This window comes from Cyprinodon variegatus, unplaced genomic scaffold (assembly GCF_000732505.1).
Source record: "Cyprinodon variegatus isolate N-32 unplaced genomic scaffold, C_variegatus-1.0 Scaffold975, whole genome shotgun sequence".
NCBI classification, from domain to species: Eukaryota; Metazoa; Chordata; class Actinopteri; order Cyprinodontiformes; family Cyprinodontidae; genus Cyprinodon; species Cyprinodon variegatus.
The window spans coordinates 99215-119229 of NW_015151428.1; the positions used below are offsets into that span (position 1 = coordinate 99215).

The 20015-nt window shown below is 37.5% G+C and overlaps 2 protein-coding genes across 2 annotated transcripts in view; both read right to left on the reverse strand.

Moving 5' to 3' along the window:
• ccnyl1 (cyclin Y like 1) overlaps nucleotides 1-5264 on the reverse strand; it is a 19312-nt gene extending 14048 nt beyond the window's left edge. The window contains exons 1-2 of the mRNA XM_015398968.1: nucleotides 4310-5264; nucleotides 1316-1390 (exon numbers count right to left, since the gene is read on the reverse strand). Of these exons, the coding sequence (XP_015254454.1) occupies nucleotides 1316-1390; nucleotides 4310-4472 (238 nt within the window). The 5' untranslated portion in view covers nucleotides 4473-5264. The remainder of the gene's footprint in view (nucleotides 1-1315; nucleotides 1391-4309) is intronic.
• A 4799-nt stretch (nucleotides 5265-10063) lies between these two features.
• On the reverse strand, nucleotides 10064-18623 carry creb1 (cAMP responsive element binding protein 1). Its single transcript, XM_015398971.1, has 8 exons — nucleotides 18468-18623; nucleotides 13732-13844; nucleotides 13459-13605; nucleotides 13264-13364; nucleotides 12884-13038; nucleotides 12285-12473; nucleotides 12007-12160; nucleotides 10064-11258 (listed from the first exon to the last, which is right to left on the reverse strand). Exons 2-8 carry the CDS (start codon nucleotides 13834-13836, stop codon nucleotides 11114-11116), a joined length of 996 nt encoding a protein of 331 aa, XP_015254457.1. The 5' UTR covers nucleotides 13837-13844; nucleotides 18468-18623; the 3' UTR covers nucleotides 10064-11113.
• Between the last annotated feature and the right edge of the window lie 1392 nt (nucleotides 18624-20015).

Genomic DNA, 20015 nt, shown 5'->3' on the forward strand with positions numbered 1-20015 from the left:
GAGTCAATGAGTCGATGCAATCAACTCGTTTTCCTTAGATAGAAAACTTTGAATCAATTTGACTGTATGATCTGGAGAACTATAAAGTGCCTTATTACCTGTTGTGAATTGGCGCTATATAAATAAACTGAATTGAATCGGTTTGGGATTACCATCTGTTGTTACCAATCACAGAAACTGATCCCCTGATCTTTTACTTTGCAGTCTGCAGAGGCTCCGCCTGCAGCATGTCTCCCCCCTTCAGTCTCACTGCACAGAGCGGCAGCTGATCCTAAGCACGGTCATGTGGAACGTTTGTGCTTTGAGAGTAATATGAAGTTCGGGTCTAGCAATGGAAAAATTCCTCTGAGGCGTAAAGTGTCAAAATCCATCAATAAACTAAATACAACATGTAATTTAAAAGCAAGCCCTTGATGGATTGCAAGTTTTCAAGGCACACTGCAGGAAAAAAAAAAAAAAAACTGGCCGTAAATATTTCTGAGACATAGTGCAGTTCGAGCTTCACCACAGTGGAGTCTCACTCTCCTTAAAGCTGCAGGATGCATCTTAAAAAAAAAGATGTCCAAAACTGATAAGAGCTAGGAAGAGGGTTTTAGCGCCTCACTCGATCTGTGACACGGTGCAGAAAGCAGAACAACTCAGTTTGCAAAACCATAAAACAATCAGCCAGGTTCTCAGGCAGTTTTCATTTAGTAACTTATGATTATTTAGATGCAACTGGCATGTACTTTTTGATTTTATTTTTACATTATTTCTTATAGCCGGTTTTGTGACATTTATATATGAAAAAAGTTATTTATGTGTGACCGTTTTCAACCTGTTAAATTAAACCTTTTAATACGTTTTTCATATGACTTCTTGACCGAATACTTACAATAGTATGCTTTTTTATATGGCTTGTCAAAACTAGGTGATTTGATGATGGCATTATTCCAGATCACAGATGTAGCATTTAAACCAAAATCTAAAAATGAACAGCCATCTGTGTAATGGGCCCTCTGGGTGATCAGTATCAAGATCGGTGGCAAAAATCCTGATTGGAGCATCCATACGGTCTATAAATGTGAGGTTTGTCAGATTTTGATTTGATTTATTTCATCTTTACTCAAACCTAAGGGTTAAACAAACCCATAAATAACCACAGCTGACGCTGCAGTTATCCAGAGTTCTGCTGCTGTCATGAAAACCAAACAGGCACAAAAAGAAAGTAAAAATAACATGATATGGACAGTAAACAGTTTCAGATATGTGCAAATTATCTCACATGGATAACACTCAATGGGACATTTCTGAGTGAAATATCCGGACCACTGACCGTCTGTCTGGGACTTGCTGAGGAAGATGGTGCTTGCCCGGGCGTGGTCCGATGGATTAGATTCCAAGGCCAGCTCTGGGAAAACATTAAATGTGCAAAGGCTTAAAAGCGGAGATGGGAGTGTCTGTTTGCTTCTCGTTTGTGGGCAGAGATGAGCAGAGAGCTAAAAACCATGAACAAACATACACCTGACAGAAGTCGGATTCCTGCAAAACAATATTTGCAAGACTCAGCTGTCAGCTGCTGAAAGGCTGTTTGCATAAATCGTGGCTAAATCTCAAGATAACCGCCCAAAAATAAAAATGATTAGAACATGAAAGTCTTTCTTCAAATCCCTGCAGGAGAGACATTACATAAAAGACGAGGGATTAGATGTTTATGGGTATTTGTGAAAACACGTCAGGGAGGAATGTGTGAAGGACTGCTGGATGGATTCTGATCCATGCCTGACCAACAGCTGGTGTCTCTGGGCCGTCCGCAGTGACAGGAATGCCATAAATACTTTACATAACTGGAAATCAATGCAAAGAGGGAAGACAAGTGCTGATGATACAAAAGGGAGCTTTGAAGGCAGCTACAGGAAAAAATGCTTGAGATGCCTTTATTAATCAGGGCTCTCTGAGGCGGGGGGGAATAATGTTTTGGAACATAATTTCGGAATTTCAACAAGATTAAACAATGAAATCAAGGAGCAGAGTTGGAATGCTATGTTAAGGGAAGAGAAAAGCTGTCACTGCCGTGTTTCAGTGTTGAAAATCATTGGTTCTTCTCACACTAGAGCACCAGTTATGGCTTTCTGTCAAGGAGATCCTTGTTCTTGCCACCCTTTCATATATTCTATATTGATCCTAGCAGGGCTGTCAACAAATTCTCCAAACAAAGCTTTAGATCTCTGCAGCTCCTTCAGAGTTACTCATTTTCTAGTTACAAGCCATGTTCTGGGACTTTTTCGATTGTGCCATATCTTTCTGTTTTAGGTGATGATATAAGTTTAGGTTGATCCTACTCTTTAAATGTCTCCACAATGCTATGCTAAACCTGACCTGTCTGCTTTGTTTTCCGATTTTTAAGTTGCTGTACCATTTCCCATGCTCTTCACAAAAATGCACCTTGATTTTAAATAAGGTAAAGTTTGTAGTTGTAATATAGCAAAACATGGAAAGTCTTAAGGGATACTACGGTGGACAAAAGGTGCAATACATTCAAAATACCATGCAAAATCAAACATTAGACTAGCAAACCCCAAAATGAGACTAAAGTAGGGCTGCAACTAACAATTTTTTTGCCAATCAATAATCTATCAATTATTTTATTTTCAATTAATAATGGGATAGCATAAGGTTCTTTAAAGAATGTTTTTTTTACAGTTTCTACTAGACCTCTTCTGATATAGCATTTTGACAGATGAAAATGTTTACAGTATCTTAAAAGTAAATTTTTATTTTTTATAACTGCTCCAACTGGGTTGCTGTCAGCTGAAGGCATCTTTTAGAGTCTCTACACTTTTAACAATTAATCAGATAAATCGATTATTGAAACAATCAACTAATTTAGTAATTGTTAATGCCTTTAACTGAAAGAGCAGCCCACTTAGAGCAGTAATAATATAATAATACACTTTAGTCTATTTTATAAGTTTGCAAAACCTTTTGCATTTGCTCTAAAATCATGTATTTTCACTGAATTTGCAATCCTCAGCCACTTAGGGATAGCAATACTTTTGCTAAGCATGTCAAATGAAAGGTGTCATCTGATTAAAGGGAGTTTCCTTTTTTATCTCTAATCTCTGACCCTGAATACTATCATTATTGTGGTGAGGCATGTAGATGGACTTGATTTAAATTTTAAAGCCCCTTTTTTTGCTCTTAGATGTACGGAAAAGGATTAGGGCCACTGAAAAAATTAAAAAAGTTAAATGATTTTAAATTTTATTTCAGTCTAATATGAATTCCTTAAAAGTTTAAAAACAATCCACTGGACTTGATTTCCAAGGTTTGAAGACGTTTCGCTTCCCCTACAGGAAGCTTTCTCAATTCAAATTCAAACATTTGAATTTGAATGACTATGACCTGGATGACTGAGAATTTTGATCAAAGTACAATATGAAAAAAAAAAAATTCTGACTTTTTTATTTTTCTCAGAATTCTGACTGAATTCTGACACCTAACAAACATGTTAGCATCAAGCCGTAGCCATGTCTGTTTTAGAGACTAAACTAGCTCTCTTGTTATAATCACCTTCTGCTCTTCCATTAATGCAGTAGCATCACCGCCACGTAAAAAGTCGCCTAATTCCATCATTTTCCACTAAAGTGTTATTGGCCCTCTTAAACAACTCACATCTTTGTCAGTGAATCTAAATGCTCCCACATCTATTCTTTCATGATGCCCATCTACATTAAGATCCAAAATTCTGAGATTACAGTCAGAATTCTGACATTAAAAGTAAGGAATTCTGAGACTAAATGTCAGGAATTCTGAGATTAAATGTCAGGAATTCTGAGATTAAAAGTCAGGAATTCTGAGATTAAAGTCAGATTTCTGAGATTAAATGTCAGGAATTCTGAGATTAAATGTCAGGAATTCTGAGATTAAAAGTCAGGAATTCTGAGATTAAAAGTCAGGAATTCTGAGATTAAAAATCAGGAATTCTGAGATTAAAAATCAGGAATTCTGAGATTAAAGTCAGATTTCTGAGATTAAAGTCAGGAATTCTGAGTTTAAAAGTCGGGAATTCTGAGCTTAAAAGTCGGGAATTCTGAGTTTTAAAGTTGGGTATTCTGAGATTAAAGTCAGAATTTTGAGATTAAAGTCAAAATTCTGACTTTTTTCCCATATTATGCTGTAATAAATTTTAAAAATCAGTTTTTTTTGTTTTTTTTGATTAGCCCTAAACCTCATCGTATAAATGTAACAGATAGTGTTTAGTTGTGTCAAAATGCACACTGATTACCAGACATTAAAGTGTGAGTGTAATAACGTGGTAAGCGCCTACCATCAGGAACCTCCCTGTCGCTGATGTGCTGCAGATAGGGCCCGGTGTTGTCGTCGCTGACTTCGGTGCTGGTGGGGAACTCCTCCAGCCGCTCTGCCGGTTGTCGAGAAGGGAGTTTGGGACTAGACTCCGGAGAAACGCAGCATGACACCGTGTTTCCCATTCCAAACTCTGGGCGTAAGCTTCACACTTATAGCTGCCAAGTCCAACTAGTGCATATATATGTGGAGCTAGCTGAAGCCGAACTCGCCCTTCCTAATAAACATTAGGAAACGACAGTTGAGTCTTGTGCCCACACAGCGCTGCTATCTCTGCCTGTTAAACTGCCGCTGCCCATCCACTCCCAAGCAAAGCATTCCTGTCCATTGGTGGAAAGCCAGTGTAACAGTCGAAAAACAGTTAGCCCAGAAGGTTGTCCTGAGTAGAGACAAATCAGTGGCGCATTGTTGGAAACCGTGACATAAACTGCCAGTAAGGAGTAAACATTTGTTTAGTTAATCCTGCTCGTTGCTTCATTCATTCATTCCAGAGCGTTGCTATGTAGCTAAAAAGTTAGCTTGTATCCTTAACTTAAATCTAAACCGCATTAATTTCACTTTTTTCGCGACGACGTGAACAGAGCAGACTTTAGAAAGAGCAACGGTTCAATACAGAACATCTTATCAAAAACATTTTAAGGAGACATTCCGAGGAGAGGTATCCTTACGCTTGGTACCGTGGGTCGCCAAATCCAGTCCGAGGCTTCTGAGGCCTTCAGCCGAAATATATACTTAAATAAATTGAAATAGCAGCTATAAAGAGTGCATTTTGAGTAAAACGCGGATGGCTTGTATTTTCCCAGATCCAACATTGGAGATCAAGATTGTTGAAATAGGCCGGGTCCCTGCCATCAGATCATCCTCCGTGACAGATTTGATCCTCGACCAGCCGCTCCTGCCGTCGCCATCTGTTGCTGGAGCTCACTTTGCGCTGTGATACTGTGGCCCCGCCTAGTTCAGAATTCTCTTTCCTCTCATTGGCTAATGGTAAATCAAAACAATGACTTTTAAGAACTACTGATTGGTCAAATGAACTGTCAATAAAAGCTGATTGAAATTTTCATTTATAATGCTGTTATTTTTACAACGTCAAGGATAACTATGGAAGCCCGTTTCCGCCAAAAATAAAATAAATTATCTAATTAAAACGAGATAGTATCTCATTATAACGAGATACTATCTTGTTATAATTTGTTATTATCTTATTATAATTAGATAGTAACTCATTATTTTGAGTTACTATCTCATTATTCTGAGATTTTTGTACCCTTGTTTATAGATGCTGGAGATCAGCCTTTTTTCCAGTGTAGTCCTGTTTCTCTGATCATGACTGGCATGATGTGCTCTCTTCATCCTCTGGCATGGGAGCTGGCTCGGAGCTCGTCTGCCTGGCGTGTGTTTCCTGGATGGGGCCGCATTTTACAGCTGCTTTTTGTATCTCTGCTTCTGTCTCCTTGAACCCCAGTCGGCCTCAGCAGATGGCCGCTCACACTGAGCCTGGTTCTGCTGGAGGTTTCTTCCTGTTAAAAGGGAGTTTTTCCTCTCTACTGTCGCTACAAGCATGCTTAGTGTGAGGAATTGCATTTGAGTCAATGAGTCAATGTTATCAACTGGTTTTCCTTTGATAGAAAACTTTGAATCAATTTGACTGTATTATCTGGTTGAACTGTAAAGTGCCTTGAGATGACGTGTTGTGAATCAGCGCTATATAAATAAACTGAATTGAATTATAATGAGATAATATCTAATTATAATGAGTTAGTAACTCAAAGTAATGAGATAGTATTTCACAATGAGATACTATCTCATTATAATGTGTTATTATCTTATTATAATGAGAAAGTAACTCAAAATAATGAGATAGTATCTCATTATAATGAAATAGTATCTCATTATAATGAGATAGTAACTCTATATAACGAGATAGTATCTCATTATATTGAGTTACTATCTCATTATAATGAGATTATTTATTATTTTTTTTTACAGAGTGGCGGAAACGGGCTTCCATATCTGGGCAGCTAAAAAACAGCATTGAAACAAAAAACAAAAGTAAATTCTCCTTGCTGCTTGTACAATGACAAATGAAATATCAAACAGAATCAGTTATCAGAAACTTTTCAGACATAAATGTATTCCCTTACCAAGCTCTTCCAAATTTATTTTCGCAAAATAAATGTTAGTTCTGAAAACAAAAAAAACAAAACAAAAACGTGCACACGTTTTTGTTTTGTTTACAACCCGAGGTAGTCTTGAGAAATGTGCACTAATATAATGTTTTTTTCTTTTTACTGAAGATTTTAATTGGCCCCTTATTGTTAAATCAACCCCCTTAATATCTGCTCATCATTTCCATTAATGACTATCACTATAGTGATATTCAAAACCTTTTTGTGTACAGGGTAAACTGCAAAGGCCCAAGAACACAAACTTGAGGAACCCCAGCCCACAGCATGACAGAGTTGGAGATGTTTTTGAGTTTTTTTCCAATTCAGATTTTTAGTAATAGTTGTTCACTATCATGGATTTAAAGGTATAGCGGAGGATTTTGCGAATTTTTGAAAAGACCCGGCGTCTCCAATAAAAAAAAAAATGAACATGGACAACCCTGTACCCTCTCCTGAGTGTGAACGCCTATTAAACGCGTGTGAGCGGGTGCACAAGCCCATTCCCCTTCCTGCACGCTCTGCTTAAAAGTTACTGTTTGCACCGTTCATACAAGTTTACTTTCCAAAAGACTTGCAATTTTTCCACTATTTGAGACTCAACACCTGTAAGTGAAAATGGGGACGAGCACATAGGACGACCTTACATAAAGATATCACCAGAATGATTTACAATTAGGAGGACCACTTATTTTGATGATCCACCTGGAAAAAGAACATCCTTCACTATACCTTTAATATATAAATAAAACAAAATTGCTATAGAGTATTTTAGAGGAGTTTATTAAGACATGAGTTATTTACCAAAAAAAGTGACATATTGCGTAAAAGCACATTCAAAATTTGGGCAGACAGAATGCATTAATGGAAATGTATTAAAACAAGTTAAAAGTGATATGACATTTTATAAACTTGTCTTTAGGGGACACTATACATGTGAATTATGTTCAGACTTTACAAAAGTGACAATTATTACACCCTCACAAAAGTTATGCATTTTATATTTATATGGCAATTAGATACAAACATTTCTGGCACCCAGAGTCACAAAACGTACGTTTTTAAGTAAAAAATAACAAGTAATCATGCCAGAGGGTTTTATTTAGCACCAAAAGTTGACAGTAATTTTCATTTCCCTTTGAAAATACATATAATGTTACGGTTCAATAGTTAGGGGAACTGAGCCCAACAGACATATTCTACTGATTCAGACCATTTGTATGAATTGTTAAAACTTGTATGTATAAAATTTACACTATTCCAATAAACTCAAAATGATGCTGTTAATTTTTTTGCCTTTTTATTTCTTCATTTAATCACACTGTAGTACAAATAAAAAGGAAGCTATATTACACGCTTTGATAAGCAAAGGAAAAGCTAGGGCTTTCACATGTGAAAAACTCAGATCAAAGAAAGGAACCAGTTTGTTTAACTAAAAAAAAGGATTTAGGTAAACAAATGAAAAAATATGTCAGCATAAAGACGTTTAAGGAAAAATCTCCTGTTAAACATTTATTGTTATTATTTTATATCTCTTGTCAGAGGACTGAGGTACCTTTGCCATGTAATTTCAATTCAACCTACAACATCAGATTATCTTGGATGGGATTAATCTAAAAACGATGAATTTTTAATAGTACACTCTTTTTTATATGTTAAAGACTATAGATTCTTATAAAGGTGATTCATAAATATGATCATAATAAAACTGAAAAGCTAAAAATGTATCTAGTTTGGAGTTAGTTTCTGAATTGAGTGATATTTATATATTTCTAAAGGCAGATTCTAAATCACTTTCTATGATAAATCTATTCTAAATCACATGCTATGATAAAAAAAAAACAAAAACAAAAAAAACAAGGGCTTCAATGCAGAGAAAAAACATTGTGCTTTCATTTGACACCATTGTATTATATAAAAGGATTTGGTGTTGGAGCAGTTTACATTTCAAATATTAGAAAATATACATATAATAATCAAAACAGTCACATTCACAGATGAACAGAAGAAAAAAAAAAGAAGATCAAATTCACTTCTTTAGTGGCCCGACGTCTTTCAAGCGAATGAACTCTTTCTCTTAACACACCTCTGATCCAAAACAGATTGAAACATTCCAAAAATAAACCCCTCCAACACAGGCCCTTCCTCATTCACTAGCTGCCATAATGCTGGTTGGCCAGGAGGGACACAACAATGCACACACACACACAAAACATTGCTTAGAATTATACACTGATGTATATTACAAATATGCAAAGTCTTTTTTTTTTCAATACAAGTCATAAAAACATTTGTCAAACTGAAATATATGGTCTACACATGCTGTAGTCTATGTACAGTAATATAAAATATAGACAGCCACATACACATTTCTTCTTAATGCACACGCACACATACAAGTGATCTCATTCCAACAGGAGTGAATATACAACTTGTGTTATTTTCAAGAAATTGTAGCAAAATGTTTTGCTTTATAACAGATTTGCTAGAAAATAAAACACAATTTCATACATTTAAATGGTTCATATAAACAAAAGTGAAATATTTCAAAGAATACCAAATGAAATGAAAAGGAATTCATTGAACATAATTTTATACAAAGTTATATTGAATGATAACGTTTAACTTTGAACCCTTTTTTTTATTTTTAGGTTGTGCTCTTTTGCAATAAAATGTTTTATTCTACACAAGCTGTTGTATACGGGGGATGTAACATGTGATATAAATGTCGATAAGAAGAAACATCCATTTCAATGCAGAAACTTAGAACGCCTTCAAAAAACAAAATAACTGCTGTGCAAGTAAAAGTAAGATGAAATCCAACTGGACTATTGCTATACGATTTTATAAAGATTGTTTTGGTCTCTTGCAGGAACACTGCTTACATTTTTTTTCTCCAAATTATTACCTCATTATATGAGCTTTGACATATGTTATGATGATGGGGAAAAAAAAGTTAACACAATTATTCAGGGACGCCTTTGTTATCTTTACTGTTTGAGATTTTTTTAAGCTGCAATCCCAGCATGCCGTGTAACACTAATGTCTGAAAAAGACAATGCTGCTCTGCGACATGCTCGGATACCCATAGGTGTCCTAGAACGGGTGCACAGAGTGCAGCTGACGTACAGCGCATTGGTGAAATTGAATAATTTACTATCAGAACCAATAGGTTTCATCTGCAGCCTCATTAGCAAACTGCCCTGCAGGAAAACATCTACAGAAGGTGCAGGAGGGGAGTTTGTTGAAGATTCTGTATTAAAAAATGATAAAGCTATGCAAGCTTTACTATTAGAACATTATACTAGCTTTCCAAACCTAACTGACTGGTTGGGAGAGCATATTGAGGCTGTGCAGGCATTCCAGCTGGCAGAAATATAATAATAAAAAAAAGAAAATTCATTAGTTAAGATCCTGATCGCCTTTATTAAAACAAATTAATGCTACACAATCAATGTTCCTTAAGTCACGCTTATGAAATGTAGTTTTATTTTATTGAAAGCAGATGGGACTTTGTTTTTTACCAAGTTTAGGATTATGTTGAGGTATTGCCAAATGCCTATTTTTAAATGACTTAGATCAGTTCTGCAAATGAAAAAAAAAATCTCATCTTTAGCTATTCTTAGTGTAGATGTTAATAAATATACAACAAACAACAAATCAAATAAGTGCTTTGTTTATGTCACAACTCTTCATTTTTTTTTGAGTGATAGTTTTGGGAGTGAGTTTCACTAGTTTTCCATTAGTTGCACATCAAGGTTAGATTTACAGTATTTTTCAGTCTGACTCTGACACACCAAGTCCAGCTTACTAAGATTCTAACTATAGACATATTTCATAATAGGACCATTTAGTAAATCGACATGATATAAAACATTGATATTTAACTAAAAAGGCGGTCAATATGTCTTAGGAGGCTTGTCATTGTCTGGCCTTTTTTTGTAGGCAATTACAACAGTGTTGTAAATCATAACACAGGGTAAACAGATGTACCTTGAAGACATTATTGCTTACACAATTAAAGTGAAAGTATCCTAGAGTTCAATGAGGCGGAACGATGTTTAAAAGCTGAGAAACAGCCATTAACATCTTCGGTATGTCTCAGAAACTGACCTTTGTGTTTGACATAGCTATGCTAGTACAGAAAATCAAACAGGAGTCTGCAATTTGAAAACAAATCTAAAAGGTTAGATCTCCACAGCATCATCTGACTCAGGCACCTTTTCCACAAAACAAACAACAGAAATGCATGATTTACCAACTAAAGCAGGATATGCTGACTTGCTGCTTTCTACAGCATCCAGCACCAAACTAAATAATGGTAACAGGATCTCAGTTTATAGTACCAGCTTTAAGACGGCACTTTTCTCATGTTTTCCCTATTTATTCTTATGACAGTACGTCATACGTTAAAATGTGTTGTGCTGTTAAAGGTTAAATGGGTATAGCTTAAAAAAAAGAAACCAATAAATAAAAAATTAAGAGGAAACCAAGAAGCCAGCCGTGAGCAGATTGAAAGGCCAGGCTGGCAGAATAAAACAGTCAAAGCATTTGAAAGAAACTGGAAACTACTTAGCCCAGCTCTGTGTTCAGGAGACAAGCTACTCGGATTTATGACAGTAAAGATCTTTAAGTGCTTTCAGTTCTTCGATTAATGTCTTGTTTTGGTTCTCCAGGACAGCGACTCTGTTCTCCAGACATTTAACATACTCCTTCTTCTTTCTGCGGCATTCCCGGGCTGCCTCTCTGTAAGAGGGAGGACAAACAATACAGTTTCATTTCTTGTGTTTGGTTTAAAAGAGACTTGATTGGATCACAGGATCAGTAAAGATTGCAACAATAGCCCCATTTACACTAGCCTTTTGAAACCGTGCAGAGAGCGGTCCGAGACACCAGACACAACCGAACCAAATCTGCGACTAGTTCAACAGGCCCGGCACGGTTCATCTGTGGCTCAGTTATTTGGTAACAAAGAGTGCATGAGCAGACCGCATCATCTCCTATTTACAGTCAACTGACTAATTTAGCAGGTTTTCCAGCGTGTCCGGCTTTGTAATTCACGATCTCTTCACCTGTTCACAACATGACCTTCTTCTAATCCTATTAACCATAAATGGCATCAAAAGAGCATGGTGCGGCCTTGAATGATGCAGAGACCGAGGCTCTCATTGAAATTTGGGTGGAGGATGCAATCCGGGCACATAAGTACCTAAATGTTATGAGCGCCGACATTTCTGTTTGCGTAATTCCCGCATTGAAAGCTGTAGCATCGTGGACCACCATTAGGAGGCGAGGAACTGTGCTTAGCATGTGTAAATGGTCGTAAAGAACCAAGCTCGGCGACCTCAGCGAGGATTGTTTTCAGAGGGGTAGTGTCAATGGGGCATATTTTTAATCATTAATAAGTCGAGTCTTCTAGTTTGCCATTGGAGCCATTGTAAAAACAACTTTTTTTCCCCCTTAACGCATCACTACAACACAAAGCCGGCCATACCTGTTCTTCATGAGGCGGACCTCCCTTTTTCTAGTGACTTCTTCTGTGGCTCCCTGTGTTGGGAGTGCAGGGGAGGAGGCCATGACGACACCAGGGGTGATGGTGCTGGCAGGGGCTGCTCGGATTTGATAAGCTTGGACATCACCTGAAGTGGCTGTAAGGCAAAGTCAGTAAAAAAAGGGTGATAATTAGCAGCTAAAAATGGTAGCCTGTGTTTAACATTCAAAAATATAAAAGCTCTCTAAACAGAAACACGACTTTAAGATACAGGATCCCACCTTGGACCACAACCTGGTTACTGGGAACCAGTATCTGCTGGCCGTCGCTGGTCTGTGCATACTGCAGGATGGTGGTTCCAGGCTGAGCGGCTGCTGCAGCGGCGTTGGTCATGGTCAGAGTCTGAAGGCCTTGAACTCCATCTGTGCCATTATTGGCCAGCTGAATGGCTCCGCCCTGCGTGATCGCAACTAAATGACACAAATCAGAAGTGAGCAAAATGCCTAAAAACTTTCTATAAAAATAAGATCTGTAGTTATTTAATGTCGATCTTCTAAAGACTTTATTTAATCAGAGTTTATATAAATAACATTAGCAAATCAAAGCTTTGCAAAAAAGGAGACTAGATATCCATAAAGCTTTACAGTTTTATTATTTAATCACCTATTTTATTTTTTTACTTAAATCACTTTTTTAATGTTGGTTTCCAAGCTGTCTACCCAAATAACTTTGTGGTAATACAGGCTTTTGACCATACAGTAAGGCAATGAGGTGGTATGCTAGTTACATTCAACATATGTTAATTAAAAAAAAATTGCTTGTTTTTTTATTTTTCATTAAAAAAAAAAGTAGTAGAAACATTGAGTCAGCTGCCACTTACTGTACTGTCCGCTGCTGGTCTGGTAGATGGGGGTCGGCACGGTAACGGTGGTGATGGCAGGTGTAGCTGCAGCGGCAGATGAGTCGTCCTCAGCCTTTTCCTCCTCGATCCGAGGAACCGCCGGAGCGTCGGATGAAAGGTCGTTGAGAATTTTTCTGTCCGGACAAACAGTCACTTATTATTAGCCAGCTTTCATTTCCTAATGCAGATCTGATTAAAGAGATGAGTTATAGTTGTTGGGACTTTTTTGATCATCAACGGAAGGAAGTTAGAAACTGAATTCAAAGTAAACCTAGTGTTAAAGACATGAGTCCACTTATTTAAAAAAACGGTGTTTGGGCCTGGAAATGATCTAAGATTATGTTGCTGGTCCTAATTACCTGTATGACGGACGCCGTGACAGAATCTCTCTGCGCTTCTGGGAGTCCGTCACACTGTCGACTGATTCCTGCGAATCCTCACTTTCTGCTATAGTGGAGATCTTAAATCAAATAAGACATAAATTAAACACAATCTTGCCTTAAATGGTACTCTGTATTAATTTAATACTCTTACACCCTAAAAAGAAGTTGTACCTGCACAGCCTGGACCTGTGGGGACTGGATAACAGATGGCTGTGCAGCCTGAATGACTCCATGGACCTGAACCGTCTGACCATTGGGAAGCTGGACCAGCGTTACTGTGGGTCCTGTTGCCGAGGCGTGTCCTGTTGTCATGGACACCTTAAATGAAAAAGCGTGACAATTTTCTGTTCCATAGACCCATTGCAACATTTATAACTCTGTTTATCAGAACCTCTTATCCTTCCAGACTCAAACAGCAGGAACAGTTGGAGTGTGCCTCATTACCTGTGCTAAGGTGGCGATCTGTGCCGGGGTGATCTGCTGGTTCTCTGTCTCAGTCACAGCAGTGTCCGCCGCCTGCTGAGCCTCGGCTGCTGGCTCCATCTTCATTGGCAAAGCTACGGATAGAAATTAGAAGCAAATAAAAGGGGGGGGGGGAATCACTTTTATAAAAAGCTGCTGCCAAATCATCTCTTGAATACAGGTTCATATAGATCCCTTAAATCCTTTTGCCACCTTTGAAGAAAAAAATCTATGACGACAAAAACACTGTTCCCAACAAATAAATGCAATTGAAGAGCAATTTTAATGCACATCCACCTAAGGTGAATTCAACCCCCCATACTAGATTTTAAATATGATTCTGGTGTGCTGGAGGGCGGGGCATGGAAAGCCAAAACAGATTGATTAGAAGAGGGCTGAATGAGGCGGTTATTGGTACATGCTCTCTGTCTAGTCTAAGAGGAATAATCCTGTTCCAAGAGTTAAAAACTGTTCTGGAGGGCTCATTGCTAGTATTTTTTATTTGAAAATGTAGCATAATATGAACTCTTTATAGTAATTCTCATAGGTCAGAGTAAGTAGTTTATAAATACATAAGAGGTGGTGCACCCAATGGGAGATGCAATGTTGTGTCGACATTTTTGATCACAGAAGCAGAAATCAGACAAACTTGTTGGCCTGATGTGTTTTCCCTGTATCTGGAAATGTGTCGTTGGTGGCCGAAGAGTTAAAAACAAAAAAAAACAACTGTAGAACATTCTATCTTGCAATGGAGGAAAATTTGTACTTTATGTCAAGTGAGAGGCATGGGAAACAAATAAAAGGAAAAAGACAACAATGAAAAAACAACATTGGTGCAGATTTTCCCAATAGGAGACAATTTAAAAATTAGTGGACATAACTTGACGTTTATTTTTGCTCCTTTGTTAAAACAAGACAGAGAAGCCTATTTTGTTAGCCTACGTTGGATGAGCTTGTAAGTAATGTATTACTGTTAGGAGATGTCACTGCATGACTCCCTTAGTAGTTTTGAAATGCTTAAAGAGAATGCACCAGTCTGTCAGTTGTAATTCATTTAGTGCAACACTACATGGCGATAAATCCTCCATACTGTCCCTTTAACTTTGAATAATCTAGACTATTTGATTCTCACTAAATCAGTTGATTGATTCATTGTTCTTTGTTGTTCTCACAGTGGATAAATTTACTCGTTACATCAGCTCAAACAGTCAAAAAGAGAAGAAGGAGGAGGTGCCAATGGAAGAAAAAGGTGGATGGGTTATATACAGTATATTCAGTGCGTCCACACGACAGCTTTTTAAAAAAAAAAATGTTATAGCAGGATCATTATACAGAGTTATGGCACAGGGTGTTTACATGTGTATATATATATATATATAGATGGATATTTATATATATAGCTATTGTATTGGGTGTCAAATATAAAGAAACAGGTTATTGGACATTGTATTATATAGTAATTGCACATCATACATTGCACAAGTTATTGCCGTTGTAGTGTCGCATTGTAGAGTCGGGTTGCAGCAGGGATGAATGACCGGGGGTAGCGCTCCTTTTAACAAACAGGATGTAAAAGTCTTTGACTAAAAGAGCTGCTCAGCTCCTCCACACTCTGGTGCAGGGGGTGAAAGGTGTTGTCCATGATGGATGTAAGCTTGGACAGCAGGGCTCTACTGACAGACACCCCCAATTTCCTCCTGTCTGTTGTGGGCATGTCTGTGCATGTCTCCTCATCAGCTGCCTGCTCACTGAGAGAACAGCAGATGAACTTAAAATCCATGATGGTATCAAGTGATGTTTTTGCAGTTCTGATAGGATCATTGGGAAATAGACCTTTTTGTGTCGGTCATATATTTTTACCCAATGGCATACTCTGTGAGGGGCCTACTTATGCCATTTTCCCCCCTGCTGTTTTAAAGAACTTGTGTGTTCTTGCTAATAACTTTACACTTTGAATGTGTTTCAAAAGAGAATGAGCCTTGAGCTACTTTGTTATCGATAATGTTTGGGTTGGAAACAGTCAGGTCTCATTTTGACACTAAATATCTCTTTCTGCTCCATCATCATAATGCGGCAGTCACTGTTAATCAGCTTTACCAACTTTAAAATCGATTCAAAGTTTGGATCTCAAGAAAAGTGAGAGTCAATACAAATGGTCAAAAATGTTAGGTGCATTTGGATGCAATGGATACAACTTGAAATACAGAGTAACTAAAGATTTCATTCATGCTTACATTTGCAAGGTCATGGCAGTATTCCCTATTTCAAGCAATCATTTAGTGATGGGCTTTGGACACTTTTTAGACACTGAAAATGCATTTTGTGAAAGTGAAGTATAACAGTCAGGATTTTAGCCTATAGGAGGAACCAGGAGGCTCTTTTTTCCCCAATAGACCAACACAAACTGGTCATTTTTATTTTTTATTTGAATTACCGATTCCTGGTTTTCAAAGAAGATAAAAGAGGAAAGTTTGCTGCAGGTTTTATGGTAGGAGTGCTGAAAGCAACACAAAATGATTATTTACTGAAATCAACAATAGTTTGATCTGGTAGGCCGAAACAGTTGCGAACAAGTTTTGCTGGTATGCTTCTGCACAGACTGTCTAGAATTTCTAGGGACCCACAGCAGTTTCCCGCCAAAGCGCAGGGGGGAGACTATTCAAGAGCTTGCGAGAACTTCGGCATCGCCGGCGGGAGTGTTTATCTTCCAAAACAACGATGGCACGTCTGCAAGATATCACAGTCACGGAGATGGATCTAGAGTTGCTAGACATCGAAGAGGATGTATTTATTTATATAATTTGTCTGAGGCATCGTAAAAGTGGTTGTACTTCCGAACCTCCTCGCTTAAAGCATGACCCATGGCTCAATGACAATATGCGCGCGCAGCTCGGCGCAACTGTCTGAAGGCGGAGCGAAAGTGGCAGTAAGACCAGATTCATAAAGAGAGCTGGAAAAAGTAGCAGAGTGTGGTTAGGGTTGAAAGAAACGAGTATTTTTCTGATCTAATCTTAAATAATCTCAGCAAGCCCTGTATTATTTTTTAAAATGATTGACTCTGTTTTTAATCCTATTCCATCCACTTCACTGCAAATGACAGGCGAAACTTGTAGTGAATTCCTTCAATTTTTTATCAAAAAGGTGGATACTATCAGGGCGGATATATCAGCTTTTATTATGGGTCCCTCCGTGGTAAATCGCTGCTCATTTGTCTTTACGCAGTTTCAGCCTGTCTCTCCAGCTGTTTTAACAGAAATTGTTTTAGAGCTTTTTTATGGACATTTGGGTCACCATTAGCCCCGTTGTTGGTGAGATAATAAACAGTAGTCTGTCTTCTGGAACTGTGCCTTCTTTCTGTAAAAAAAACGGCTGTTGAACCACTGATATAAAAACCTAGTTTGGATACCATAAATCTATTAAATTATCGACCAATTTCCAAATTGTTTAAAAGATTTTAGAGAAATGTGTCTTGGCACAGGTGCAACCTTTTTTTAGACAAAGCTGGCATTTTGGATCCCTTTCAGTCAGGGTACAAAAAAATTCACAGTACTGAATCAGCACTGTTAAAGGTTTTTGATGACTTGTTTTTAACCTAATATAAAATCATGCCAGTAGATAATATGAAAGGCGCACTTGCTTTTATGCGATTTTAAGCTATTTTCAATTTTTAAGAGATTTTCAAAGACGAAAGTTGGGACTTTTCTTCAATGGCTTCCAGGTCATTGTTTTACTACATTAGCCTGGTGAGGCACACTCATTTTTATACCATTTTAAGCCTTTAAAAACAATAACCCCCCCATAAAAAATGGTCCTCCTTTTCAGAAACCCTAATCTGGTCACCCTACTCTGTTGACCCCCTAATTAGTTTTTCTTCGTAATGCCTCTAAAAACTCTTTAACAAGCAGAGGCTGTGAAACTGAAGCAGCCTTTCAGTGTTGGTCTGCCTTTAGGGATCTGTAGGTGTGTTGAGGCGCTGCAGCCTCTGATGATCAGGAACGTGTTGTTCCCTGTTCTCAGTGATCTCACACTGTGCGTAGCGTCTCTCCGCTGCATGATTGGCTTTACACATTTCTCCCTCTGCTTTTCAAAAATCACTTGGATGCTCTTCGAGTGACAGCCGAGCCACATGGCCGGGCAACGCCCCCCTCAAGGCAAACGTTTACACCCGATAAACAAAAAAATATATAAATCAATAAAACGCACGAAAAAAGCTTTATTAGAAAATAAGATGAGGAGTATCTTCTGGAGCCCGTTTCAGTGTCTGTCAAACAGAAGGGCTTAAAACCTTGTGGGGAAAAAAATTCTATTAAAAAAAAATTGGAAATGTAGTGGTGAAAATACTGTAGGGAAAAATAAATAACGGTTTTTAATGTGGGGAAACAAACATAAAATAAGGTGCTTTTATTGAGTGATTCGGGAAAACGGCGCAAATTTTTGCGCATGTATCCGTTTTACATCCTTTGCAGTCCCGCGCAATAATGTCGCAATATGACTTTATAGCGGGTTAACAGAAAAACTGCCCGTTTAGCTTCACTATCCAAACCGATTCAGTCCTACAGATTCTCCCAAACAGCCGCAGACTCCCCTCCCTCCATCCTGCTACAAACACACCGCGGCGCCATGATCTCTTTGTTTCCCGTCGGACCGAACCCGAACCAACAGACACTTTGAGCGGCCGCCTCCCGCCTCTCCGAAGCCCAGACATCCTTTCTCCTTACCGATAGAGACAGCCTTTCGTCACTCCCGGGTCTCCGGAGCTCCACTTTTATTCAGGCCGACACGTAAGAGCCCGCGTCAGGCTACACCTCCGCCGCGTCACCGGGAACAACAACACGGAGATTGGAGAAGGACGAGAAAGCAGATGGCGACGCTGACCGGAAATGAACGAAGCAAAGCCGAAGATGCCCGGAAACTACCGAGGGGGTCCGAATCATGACGAAATGAGCCTCATAGATGTAATGTCAAGAATAATAGAAGGTTAAGGAAGATTTTGTAAATTAGTCTGGCTTTTATTATGTTGCTAGATACATTTAAATGCTAAAAATATATGTGCAAATTAATTTATTTCAGAAATTAGATTTCTTTGAACTAATCATAGTTTATAAAATGATTAAATTAAGATGACGTCATTTCAAGGTTCCAGTTTGGCTCATTTTGATTATTTCTATGTAAAGTCAGTTTTATATAACATGACATAATTATTAGCATCCTTAAACAAATGAACATGTTTTGAAATACAATCATTATATTATTTAATAGTTATATATATCTTCAGAGAAAATAATACACAAAAATAAAAAAAGTTACCGGTAACAGATTTTGACTTTAATCTCAGAATTCTGACTTTTCTAAGAATTCTGACTTTAATCTCAGAATTCTGATTTTAATCTAAGAATTCTGAGTTTTTCTCACAATTCTGACTTATTTTCAAAATTTGACTTAATCTCAGAATTCTAACTTTTTCTCAGAATTCTAACTTTTTCTTAGAATTCTGACTATAATCTAAGAATTCTGACTTTTTCTCAGAACTCTGGCTTATTCTCAAAATATGACTTTATTCTCAGAATTCTAACTTTTTCTCAGAATTCTGATTTATTCTCAGAATTCAGAATTTAATCTCAGAATTCTGACTTTTTCTCAGAATTCTGACTTATTCTCAGAATTCTGACTTTTTCTAAGAATTCTCACGTTAATCTCAAAATTTGACTTTATTCTCAGAATTCTAACTTTTTCTCAGAATTCAGAATTTAATCTCAGAATTCTGACTTTTTCTCAGAATTCTGACTTTTTCTAAGAATTCTCACTTTAATCTCAGAATTCTCACTTTAATCTCAAAATTTGACTTTATTCTCAGAATTCTAACCTTTTCTCAGAATTCAGAATTTAATCTCAGAATTCTGACTTTAATCTCAGAATTCTGACTTTTTCGCAGAATTCTGACTTTTTCTAAGAATTCTCACTTTAATCTCAGAATTCTCACTTTAATCTCAAAATTTGACTTTATTCTCAGAATTCTAACTTTTTCTCAGAATTCAGAATGTAATCTCAGAATTCTGACTTTAATCTCAGAATTCTGACTTTTTCGCAGAATTCTCACTTTAATCTCAGAATTCTCACTTTAACCTCAGAATTCTGACTTTAATCTCAGAATTCTGACTTATTTTCAGAATTCTGAATTTAATCTCAGAATTCTGACTTTAATCTCAGAATTCTGACTTATTTTCAGAATTCTGAATTTAATCTCAGAATTCTGACTTTAATCTCAG